The sequence below is a fragment of the Mandrillus leucophaeus genome, unplaced genomic scaffold (genome assembly GCF_000951045.1).
Source record: "Mandrillus leucophaeus isolate KB7577 unplaced genomic scaffold, Mleu.le_1.0 Scaffold402, whole genome shotgun sequence".
In the NCBI taxonomy this organism is placed as follows: domain Eukaryota; kingdom Metazoa; phylum Chordata; class Mammalia; order Primates; family Cercopithecidae; genus Mandrillus; species Mandrillus leucophaeus.
The window spans coordinates 1,356,720-1,369,320 of NW_012104277.1; the positions used below are offsets into that span (position 1 = coordinate 1,356,720).

The 12,601-nt window shown below is 38.2% G+C and overlaps 1 protein-coding gene across 1 annotated transcript in view; it reads right to left on the bottom strand.

Moving 5' to 3' along the window:
- Nucleotides 1–938: 938 nt before the first annotated feature.
- Nucleotides 939–12,601, bottom strand: part of SLC30A4 (solute carrier family 30 (zinc transporter), member 4) — a 44,247-nt gene continuing 32,584 nt past the window's right edge. Inside the window, exons 3-7 of the mRNA XM_011992107.1 lie at nt 9,288–9,441; nt 7,595–7,796; nt 6,306–6,411; nt 5,388–5,522; nt 939–3,773 (exon numbers count right to left, since the gene is read on the bottom strand). Of these exons, the coding sequence (XP_011847497.1) occupies nt 3,619–3,773; nt 5,388–5,522; nt 6,306–6,411; nt 7,595–7,796; nt 9,288–9,441 (752 nt within the window). The 3' untranslated portion in view covers nt 939–3,618. The remainder of the gene's footprint in view (nt 3,774–5,387; nt 5,523–6,305; nt 6,412–7,594; nt 7,797–9,287; nt 9,442–12,601) is intronic.

The following is a 12,601-nucleotide window of genomic DNA, read 5'->3' on the forward strand; positions in this document are numbered from 1 at the left end:
TTGTGGTCTGTGGCCCTGTCGTAATCTGTTTTCCCAGTGCAAAATTAACAATGCTATGTGTTCATCCAACTTAGTCACTGCTTTTCACAGGGCATAGAGCTCGTTGAGAGCTCAGCTGAGAAGTGTAATGAATGGTTGTAGCTCAACAAATGAAGGGTAGACCAAACGCTTTTTGTCAGAAGTCATTCAGTCCTTGGTCCTATCTGCTTTTAACGTCCTTTTCTGTGGGTTTTGTTAAGTTACAAAAAGTGAAATCAAATTCTCAAATCTCATAGACTCAGTAAGGTACAGATACAAACTAGGTAGTTCTTGCTACAAAAACAAAGCACAGGAAACTTTATGTGTACCTCACTTTAAGCAGAACACAATAGTTAAGATTTACTAAAGTTTAAATCTTAAACTTTTGGCCGGGTGCAGTGGCTCACACCCTGTAATCCCAGCACTTTGGGAGCCCAAGATGGGAGGATTTCTTTGAGCCCAGGAGTTCAACACCAGCCTGGGCAACATAAGGAGACCCCATCTCATTAAAAAAAAAAAAAAAAGACTTACAAAGGTTTGCAGTGTTTCTGTATTTTACAAAAGGATTATTTTTGGCTGGGCACAGTGGTTCATGCCTACAATCCCAGCACTTTGGCAGGCCAAGGCAGGCAGATCACTTGAGCTCAGGAGTTCAAGACCAGCCTGGGCAACAAGGTGAAACACTGTGTCTACCAAAAATACAAAAAATTAGCTGGGTGTGGTGCTGCATGCCTGTGGTCCCAGCTACTTGGGAGGCTGAGATGGGAGGATCGCTTGAGCTCAGGAGGCAGAGGCTGCAGTGAGCCGAATTGTGCCACTGCACTCCAGCCTGGATGACAGTGAGATAGCATCTTAAAAAATTAAAAAAAAAAAATTCTTTTCAATACTCAAATGAATTTTAGCCTGTTTTATCAAATACATTTTTAAGGAACAGGTCGATATAAAAAGCGAGATATGCCTTTATAAGATAAAGAAAAGTTTATAAGAAGCTCAATAGATATAAAAAAAGATTAGAGTATGATGAATATTTTTTCCTTTCTACTTGCTAGATACTCAAAAGTTCATAAATATGTCCAGATGTCCACTGAAATATCTCTCATTTATTCTTACTTGGTTTCTATATGTAAGAATATTTTGATTTAAATAGTTTATATGCTCCTGAAATTTCTGAGAAATTCAAGTCATTATTTTAAATGACTTTCCAATAGGAATCCCATCATGTACATTTTCTTTTCCTTTTTTTTTTGAGATAGGGTCTCATTTTGTTACTCAGGCTGGAATGCAATGATGTGGACATGGCTCACTGCAGCCTCAACCTTCCGGGCTCAAGCACTTCTGCCACAGCTTTACAAGTAGTTGATACTATAGGTATGCATGACGCCTGGCTAATTTTTATATTTTTATAGAGACAGGGTCTCCACAAAAGACCATGTTGGTTGTGAACTCTTGGCCTCAAGTGATACTCCCACCTTTGCCTCCCCAAATGCTGAGATTACAGGCATGAGCCATTGTGTCTGGCCACATAAATTTTCAGTTCAGTTCAACAAACATCTACTGGGTTTCATTAGAGGGACCATCAATCCTTTTATTGACACCGTTAACTCCCAACAATCTTATAGGTAAATCTGGGTTTTCTTATCTTAGGTTTGCTTATAGTAAGGTACTTGGTAAGAAGATAAAATGTTTCCTATTCTTCATTTATATTATAAGTCATCTGCATCCTTATCTAGAATTTCAACTCACAATTTGCCTGGTACATTGTTACCCTACTCTGATTCTTAAAGGAGCCCAAGAACCATATCCATTTTTGGTGTAAGAAACTGTCACTGTTGAAAAGGGACTCCAAATGTACATAAAAGATAATCTTAAAACCAATGGTTGCAAAATGAAAGATGAACAGTTAAGCTCCTTCTTTAACAGAGGCATTTACAATCAGGTTGCCTTCAGTTTGGAAACCTCTATGTTTAGTTTCCCTGCAACACAGATTTAATGTCCATCCCTATCTAGTGCTTCAAAACACACACATACAGGCCAGGCATGGTGACTCATGCTGTAATCCCAGCACTCTGGAAGGCCGAGGCAGGCGGATCACCTGAGGACCTGAGGTCAGGAGTTTGAGACCAGACAGGCCAACATGGCGAAACCCCGTCTCTACTAAAAATACAAAAAAATTAGCTGGGTGTGGTGTACCTGTAGTCCCAGCTAGTTGGGAGGCTGAGGCAGAAGAACCACTGGAACCCAGGAGGCAGAGGTTGCAGTGAGCAGAGGTCACACCACTGCACTCCAGCCTGGGTGACAGAGTGAGACTCTGTCTCAAAAACAAAAACAAAAACACACACATACATAAGGTCAAAAATCCTTTACATTTCTGTTTTCTCAAAGTAATGTCTTCCCCCCAACCCCTTGGACATTTCTGCTATGGTATTATTGGAAGACCTCAAAATTGTATTTTAGGGTTTCTGGAGTCCACGGAGAATCCTAACCCATATCATAAAACATTAAATATATAATAAAACATAACCCACATCATAAAACATAAAATTCTCTCTGGAGTAATGTTGTGAAACTGTATGTGAAAGGTGGGAATTATAAACTGAACCCTCTAGCGTTTACCCTGAAAGGCACACACAGATGACCTGGTGTGGAGGCAGGAACCAACGTACCACACTTTTTGTACAAATTGTTGGCAGTTCTTAAAGGGACAGAAGATTACTGTTTACATTTTGCAGTCTCTTGCCTTTTTAAGACAATTCCATGAATGATAAAAGTGATGTCGGGAAGACATAAACCTGAAACTCCAACAGCCATCCTTGCTCCTTTATTTTGTTTTAAATCATTATATAGTAATTTAAGTTTAAGACTAACTTCAGCCATTCAGAATAATATTGAAAGTATTTCCTAAATCATTTAATAACAGCGACCACAATAAGTGAAGATTTGGTTCTAAGATTACAAATAATCAAAAATGTTAACTTTGAGGTTCAAAACCCTGTAGCATCTGGAAAAGGTTGTTTATAAAGTATAACCATAACAATAACATTAAAACTTATTTGTGAAATAAAACATTTCTGAAACACTTAGAATACATGCTTATTCCACTTTTGGGATAACTACTAGTACTTTCTGAAATATGTTGGGTAGTGATTTCTGTAAAAAGAAAGCAGCAATTCCAGAAGCTGGGTGTCGAGATTATTGTACATAATAAAAAAATTCAGTTTTCCAGCACTGGCTTAATATAAAATGGACTTAAAAAGTATTTTTAAATGCAAATATTGAATTCTTGATGCTTCCTTTAAGATATGTACTCTGTCAAATTAATGAAGTATGATCTTGGATTGTCTTCTATGAGGTATCTGTAGAGTCACGTCTCATTCTGTAAACAGTGTTTGGGAAACATCTTCATCTGAAAATTATGGCAAAGTCTCCTTTTACCATTAAACAGAGAGTAGCACTGTCAGGCTGGGGTGACTGTTTGAGAGACTGATGCTTGATATGGACACAGCTGTCAGGGATTCCATTTTCTCATTTAGGTTTGCATTTATTGCTCTCAAGTCTGTGACTGCAGGATAAATAAGGCAGGAGTCCCCAAAATGTATAAAATTAGGGACTAGAACTCTGACAATTTGCACAAGTTCTGTCCACTTCTTGCCTGTAACTCTGAAGCTGAATAGTACATCTATACATGCCAAATGTGTTCAATAATAAATGGTTTGCTTTGGACTGTACTTCCTCCCATTTAGATGAACTTCCAGGAACTGCAATGTCAAGAAAGTATCATTACTATCCATTGTACAGTTACATCTTGAATAAGATACAGGGAAAAAAACAACTGAAACATACTGGGAATATATTTTAATTAGTCTGATTTCTATCCCCTCTAAGCTATTCTGTTAGATAAGTATGTCAATTTACACATCCTTAATGGCTTCTCATTATTCTAACTTCTCCAGTCTACTCTCACGTAGAGAAAGAATACCAGACATCAATTACAATCCTGTCATTAAAAGATCTTATGCACATTAAAAGTAAAACCTCATGCATGTATTATTTTGATTTAAAAAGCATCAATAGCATGAATCTGTGAAATGACTCGAAGAAATAAAAACGTTAAGAATCTAGCTTTTCCGCCGGGTGCGGTGGCTCACGCCTGTAATCCTAGCACTTTGGGAGGCTGAGGCGGGCCGATCACCTGAGGCCGGGAGTTCAAGACCAGCCTGACCAACATGGAGAAACCCTGTCTCTACTAAAAGTACAAAATTAGCCAGGCATGGTGGTGTATCCCTGTAATCTCAGCTACTTGAGAGGCTGAGGCAGGAGAACCACTTGAACTTGGGAGGCAGAGGTTGCAGTGAGCAGAGATTGTGCCATTGCACTCTAGCCTGGGCAACAACAGTGAAACTCTGTCTCGGGAAAAAAAAAAAAAGAATCTAGCTTTTCCTATGTAGAAAAGAGCATGGGAAACATTCTTTCTTTCTTTTCTTTTTTTTTTTTTGAGATGGAATTTCGCTCCTGTTGCCCAGGCTGGAGTACAATGGTGCCATCTTGGCTCACTGCAGCCTCTGTGTCCTGGGTGCAATCAATTCTCCTGCCTCAGCCTCCCAAGTAGCTGGGATTACAGGCACATGTCACCACGCCCAGCTAATTTTTGTATTTTTAGTAGAGATGGGGTTTCATCACGTTGGCCGGGCTGGTCTTGAACTCCTGACCTCTGGTGATCCACCCACCTTGGCCTCCCAAAGTGTTGGGATTATAGGGATGACCCAACGTGCCAGGCCAGGAAATATCCTTTTTTATTTTTTTTGAGATGGAGTCTTGCTCTGTCACCCAGACTGGAGTGCGGTGGCGTGATCTCGGCTCACTGTAACCTCCACTGCATGAGTTTAAGCAATTCTCCTGCCTCAACCTCCCGAGTAGCTGGGATTACAGGCATGCACCACCACGTCTAGCTAATTTTTGTATTTTTAGTGGAGACGGGGGTTTCACCATGTTGTCCAGGCTGGTCTCGAACTCCTGACCTCAGGTGATCCACCCGCCTCAGTCTCCCAAAGTGCTAGGATTACAGGCGTGAGCCACTGAGTCGGCTGGGAAATATTCTTAATGCCTTTAATCTGAAGGTTAAAATCAATTTGTAATATCTCTAAGAGACAGAAAATTATTGTTCTGGTATCAATACTGACCTGCAACTTACCTTTTAAAGAGCCTTTTGTTTAAGGCTCTTAACAAAAGCCTTTGTTTTTTAAAGACAAGGCTTTTGTCTTAAAACAAATCTTTTCAGCAGAAAAGTCTTCCTACATAATTATAAGCAGGGATGTTTAGTTTCAAAGGCAGAAGTCCACCAACCCCAGGCCCACTTACTACCAGCAACATACTTAGCTGTATGTGAACTATGGCAGTAGATTTTCCTGAAGTGAGAGACCAGATATTTAAATCTTCGACTGAATATACATCTTCTATTTTCATCAAGGCTTCTTTGACATAGTCTACATTCAAATGGCTTGGCACACCTATTAGGAATATATAATTTAAAAGTAAAATTTATTTTAGAAAAAAGGAACTTTTACATTACTGATAAGACATTTCTCAAAGAAAACAAATGGCTTTGCTAAATTCAGTTTAAACAAATACTTTAAAACATTACTACTTTAAGATAAACCATGTACACATATATTTTTATTGAAAATGTAAGATATATACAAGAGGGTAATGCATACTTTAAAGACATACTCATTCTCACTAAAAAGGAATGCCAATCAAACCAGAATACTTCATTAACAGATAAGCTAAGACAAAAAGGAAAAAAGAAGGAAAGAAAAGAACATATAATGATGATAAACCTTTTGTTAAGAACTTTTATTTTCATGCTTACACATAATATCAGTAAGGGAAGGAAGCAGTAAATACAACAAAGTCACAAGTTAAGTGGGAATTAAGGAATTAATACATAATCTAGAATTGCATTTTTGTCCTAGTGCTACAGTTTATTAGCAACATGACCTTAACCAAAGTATGTTATCCCTCTGAATCTCAATTTTCTTATTTGTAAATAGGGATAATTTACCACATTATCTGCCTTACCTACTCTGCTTAGCTATTATAAGTGTCAAATGGGTAAAAGATGGGAGAGTGCATTGATTCTTAAATGTTATATACATGTAAGGTACTGTTATATAGCCTAACAGGTATTAGTAGAAAGTAAAAGATGTAATTCCTATTCAGAATGTCCCCTGACTCCCAATCTGCTTTAGGGATGTAATAAACTCATAATGAGGATATTAGTGAGATCTTACCTTCTAGTATTATAACTACTGTATCCCATATGATTCGAAATGTTGTAAAAGCCACAAGTAATGAAAATACGTATGTACAGATGGGATCAGCAATCTTGTATTCTGGCTAAAGGGTAATAGATCAAAATTTATGATTAAATATAGACAGACATAAAACAGACTACGAAGCAAAGCAAGGAATATGTCCCTTCTTCCTTGATTTTCTTTAGCAGAATTATAGAATATCTTTAAAACTTGGATATTGTAATTGAAAAGCATCTTCACTCTATCCTAGACTATTTACATTACTTGCCTCATGGGACCTATTTCCAGAAATGTAATCACTTGTTCTATTGCTCCTTGTGCCATCTCTAAATCTTCTAGAATATCAGAGCGGGAAAGAATTTTGCGTGTGTGTGTGTGTGTGTGTGTGTGTGTGTGTGTGTATTTTTAAAGACAAAGTCTTGCTATGTTGCCCAGGCTGGTCTTGAACTCCTGGGCTCAAGTGATCCTCCAGCCTCAGCTGGGATTACAGGCACAGCCACTGCACCCAGCTCTGGAAAAAGTTTTAGCAGCCACTAGTCTAAGCCCCTTACAATAAAGAAGAGGGAACTCAAGTTTAGAGTTGAGGCATTTGCTCTCAAGGTGAAAGCATTAATGGCAGAGCCAAGACTAGAACCCACCCAGGTCTCTGGATTTTTAGTCCAGCGCACATTTTACTACTAGCAATTCAATCACGAGTTTTAAAATTGAGTTATCTGGGCAAGCATGGTGGCTCACGCTAGTGATCTCAGCACTATGGGAGGCTGACGTTGGTGGATCACTTGAGGCCAGGAATTCAAGACCAGCCTGGCCAACATGGCGAAACCTTGTCTCTACTAAAAATATAAAAATTAGCTGGGCATGGTGGTGTGTACCTGTAATCCCAGCTACTTGGGAGGCTGGGGCACAAGAATCACTTGAGCCTGGGAGGCAGAGGCTGCAGTGAGCCAAGATAGTGCCACTGTACTCCAGCCTGGGCGAGAGACTGAGACTTTGTCTCAAAAATAAATAAATAAATAAATAAATAAGAAAATTGAATTATCCAGTGAAGGCACTACAAAAGCCAAATATAGATAAGTTACCCTGTGATGTGATATCATCTTGTTTACTGCTAACAAAAGAACTATAATGACTGTCAAGTAAACTTATATCAATGTAAAATGAATAGAACTGGCATTGATGTCCAGTATACTGATAAGACAATCAGCCTTAGTTTTCATGTTGAAATTAAATACATTTTAAAATAGAAAAATTACCAATCATATTACCTTGAATCGTATGATGTATGCAGCTATTAGCACACCAACACTCTGTACCAAATCTCCCAAAGCATGTACAAATGCAGCTCTCACTGCCAGGCTATCCTGCCCATGGTTGCGTTCACACCCAGAACCTGTGGTAGGGGAATTTGAAGGCAGGGAGTGGGAATGGGAGTGATGGTGACCAGACTGGTTCAACAGAAACCCCATTCTGTTAAAAATAAAAGAAAACATTATTATTTTTCCTAATATTGACAAAAACATTTGTTACTAGTCAGACACTAATGAGGTAACATGGAACTCATTTATTTAATAAATTTGGAGCAACTATTATTTATCAGGTACTGTTCTAGGTGCTGGGGTCAAAACAGTGATAACACAGACATATCCCTATCCCCATGGAGCTTATGTTATAGTAGAGAAGGCAGAGAAGCCAACAAATAAATACATAATGTACAGCCAGGCAATGTGAAATGCTTTGGAGAAACATAAAGCATTGTAAGGGAATGGAGTATGATAGGCAGAGTGGTAAGGGAAGGCCTCTCAGATTATCTCTGAGCAGATACCTGAAGGAGGTCAGGGAGCAAGTGGTAGAAGAGTGTTCTAGGCAGAAGAATAGCAGAGCAAAGGCCCTAACATGAAAATGCGCTCCGTGGACTTGAAAAAAAAAAAAGACAGCCACTGTGGCCAGAACAAAGTGAGCAAAAGTGCTAGGAGATGAGTTGTAGAGGTACACAGAGTCTTATTAACAAGGCTGCAATAAAAATTTGATTTCATTCTAAGTATAAATAGAAGCCACTAGGGCAGGGATTGGTAAACTGTGGCTGGTAGATCAAATTTGGCTCACCGATTTTTTTTTTTTTTTTTGTACATAAAGTTTTATTGGAACACAGCCATGTTCATTTGTTTACATGCTAAGTGTGGCTGCTTTTGTTTTATAACAACAGTGTTGAGTAGCTTTGAAAGAGAATATATACATCTCAAAGCTTAAAATATTTACTATCTAGCCTTTTACAGAAAAAAATTGCTGACCCTAGTCTAAATGATTAAATCTGTAACTTCAACTTTATTATTTTTTGTTTGTTTTTGAGACAGGGTCTTGCTCTATTGCCCAGGCTGGAGTGCAGTGGCCCAATCAGAGCTCAATGCAGCCCTGATATCCTGTGCTCAAGTGACCTTCCCACTTCAGCCTCCCAAGTAGCTGGGACCACAGGCACGAGCCACTGTGCCAGGCTAATTTTTATTTTTAGTAGAGATGAGGTCTCACTATGTTAGCCAGGATGTCTTGAACTCCTGAGCCCAAGTGATCTGCCCGCCTTGGCCTCCCAAAGTGTTGGGATTATAGGTGTGAACCACTGTATGTGGCCTAACTTAAAACTTTAAAAAGTTTCTCCCCTAAAAAGTTTTAAGGGAAAAAAATTGATAGCTTAAGAAAAAAAATCTAGTTAACACAAAAGTATTCTAAAAGTTAAAAACAAAAAACTTTGTCCTACCTAAATTCATAATTTTGACTCAATCTCCAATATACCTGGGCAAACTAATGAGGAATTTATAATGTCCATAGTGTTTCATTTATCAGAAAAATTAATAAGCTATATCATTTTTAAAATATCAAAATATCACTGAATATTACTGAATGCATATGCAATAGTCTCTGAGTTCTCAGTACTTGAAAATATTAATGTGAAAAAATACAGCTTACATTACATTAACTGCAACTCCAACAGCTGCGGTGATGAGCATTATATCTCCATTTATTTCATAGTTCATATGGATAGTTCTTTGCACAGCTTCATATAAGAGGAATCCCATAAGTATATACACCAACAGCACACTAATCATAGCTGACAAAACCTCTAGAGGGAAAAATACATATAACAAATACATTTTCAGCATGGTTATTACACTTCATACCAACTAAATATTATACAGTCTTTTTTATATTCTTTCCTCTAAGGAGATAAAAGTACTATATCGTTTCTGTCACGTCAATTTTCTTTTTTATTTTTTTGAGACAGGGTCTCACTCTGTCACCCAGACTGGAGTGCAGTGACCTGATCATGATCATGGTTCACTGCAGCCTTGATCTCCCAGGCTCAAGTGATCTTCCCATCTCAGCCTCCAAGTAGCTGGTACTACTGTAGGCACAAGCCACCACACCTGGCTAATCATTTTTCTTACTTAAAATGTGTTTAGCACTTACAGAAAAAAAAAAATGTTTAGCAGCTTGACTGATCTGGATCCTCCACTAATTTACCCTTACCTCTCCCTACCCTCTACTCATCTCTCTCCAGGGTCAAATTATGCATATTTACAGACCATGCACAAGGTAAAAAATGACAAAATGAGAAAAAATATTTGTAACATATGTGATCACAACTAATTTCTTGATATAAAAAAGTACACTCAAAAGTCAGTAACAGGCCAGGTGTGGTGGCTCATGCCTGTAATCCCCTAACACTTTGGGAGGCTGAGATGGAAGGATCCCTTGAGCCCATGAGTTTGACATCAGCCTAGGCAACATAGTGAGACTCCATCTCTCTTTGTTCTTCCCTTCCCTTCATGTCAAATGGGTAATGTGCCAACATTACAACAAGGTTCCAGGGTGGCACATGTCACACAGGTATGCGAACACTTAATTACCAAGCTCATGAACTACAAGAGGATCAAGACTCTATCTCTAAAAAAAATTTTTTTAATTAGCTGGACATGGTGGTGAGTGCCTATGGTCCCAGCTACTCGGGAGGCTGAGGTGGGAGGATTGTTTAAACCCAGGAGGTCCAGGCTGCAGTAAACCATGTGCTACTGGACTCCAGCCTGGTCTCCAGAGTGAGACCCTGTCTCAAAAAAAAAAAAAAAAAAATCAATAAGAAAATTCATAGTAAACAGAAATGGCCAAATTCTCAAAATCAGTCATAATAAATGAAATTCAAATAGGAATAAGATTTATTTCCTCCTACAAAACTAGCAAACTTTTTTTTTAAAAATCAAGTTTGATAATAGCCAGAGTTAGCAAGGATCTACTGGTGGAAGTATCAAACAGTATTACCTTTTTGGAGAGCCAATTGGTAAAACTAATCAAAACTTAAAATGTATACGTTCCTTGATCTAACAACTGTACTTTTAGGACTCTACCTGATAGAAACACCTCCACGTGTGCAAAGATACCTACAAGGCTTTCACTGTAGCATTGTCTGTAGTATCCAAAAAAAAAAAAAAAAAAAAAAAATCTGGAGACATCCTAAATGTCCACCAAAGAGGAACTTCATAAGTTATGATTTATATCTATATATAGTGGGGATACCACACAACCATTTATTTTTCTAAAAAGGAAAAAAAGAAAAATATCAAATTGATAATCACAAGAAAGTATTACATTTGGGAAGTGGTACTAGAACTTTAGGGGATTTATTTTTCACTGTATTATTTTTGGTAATATTTGAAGTGTTTTAAGTTTTTACCATAAACACATATTACCTTTAAACTAAAAAAATTTTTTTAAGGCATGCAAATATTCATGCCTTCATGAAGGCTATTAATTAAATGCTGTATATAATAGCAAATTATTGGAAACAACCAAAAAAGTGATTAGTAGGGACCCTGTAACATGGAATACTATGCATGTATAAAGAAGAAAAAAGCTTATTCTGGTAAGGAATAATGCCCAAGACATAGTATTATGTGAAAAAAAGCAAAGTACACAACTGTGTATGATATATTACCATTTGTGTAAAAAAAAAAAAAAAGAAAAAGAAAAAAGAGAATATATGAATAATCACCTGTAAATGCAATCTCCAGAAGGATTATACAAAATACTCATAAAAAACTGGTTATCTCGGGTGAGGAGAACTGGTGGCTGGGAGACAGGGATGACCTTGCCCTATATATGCTTTTGTACCACTTGAATTTTCTACTATGTAAATATAAAGCAAAATAATTTTATATATTTTCAAAACAACAAAAAGAGCAACGTGAAGTACATTTAAAAACAATAAGGCCAGATGCGGTGGCTCATGCCTGTAATCCCAGCACTTTGGGAGGCCAAGGCGGGCGGATCATCTGAGGTCAGGATTTCAAGACCAGTCTGATCAACATGGCAAAAGCCTGTCTCTACTAAAAATACAAAAATCAGCTGGGCCTGGTGGTGGGTGCCTGTAGTCCCAACTACTTGGGAGGCTGAGGCAGGAGAATCGCTTGAACTCAGGAGGCGGAGATTGCAGTGAGCCGAGATCATGCCACTGCACTCCAGCCTGGGTGAAAATTAACATTATTATGTGAAACAAGCATTAACCCTCAAACAATAAAAGCAAGAAAATAATTTAAGGAATATTTTTCCTTTAGAGAAACCTGACGCTAATCCTGTAAGTGTTAATAGGTAAAATAATCTGGAAAACTGTTACGTAGGACAAATCATTGCTCAAAAGTTGTTTAAGTATATTGAACTTTGACACATTTTCATTCCAACTTATAAATTATAACACAAAACAATTATCTAGCAATTATAGGCTATTTTCTGAAGACACCTAATGTAGCTAAAACTCCTATAAAAACTGCCAGGCACGGTGGCTCACGCCTGTAATCCCAGCACTTTGGGAGGCCGAGGCGGGTGGATCACAAGGTCAAGAGTTCGAGACCAGCCTAGCCAATATGGTGAAACGCCATCTCTACTAAAAATACAAAAATTAGCCGGGTGTGGTGGCAGGCTCCTGTAGCCCCAGCTACTCGGGAGGCTGAGGCAGGAGAATCGCTTGAACCCGGGAGGGCAGAGACTGCAGTGAGCCAAGATCATGCCACTGCACCCCAGCCTCCCCGACAGAGCGAGACTCTGTCTCAAAAACAAAAACAAAGAAACACTCCTATAAAAACCTGTGCATCAACAGAACAGATATTAGAATAAAACAAAGACATACCATTTCTATTCAAAAACCATGGAACACCTATTACTAACATACAGATAATCATACTTTGAAAGAGATATATTAATATACTTTTAAAAGAGATATAAGCTGGGCCGGG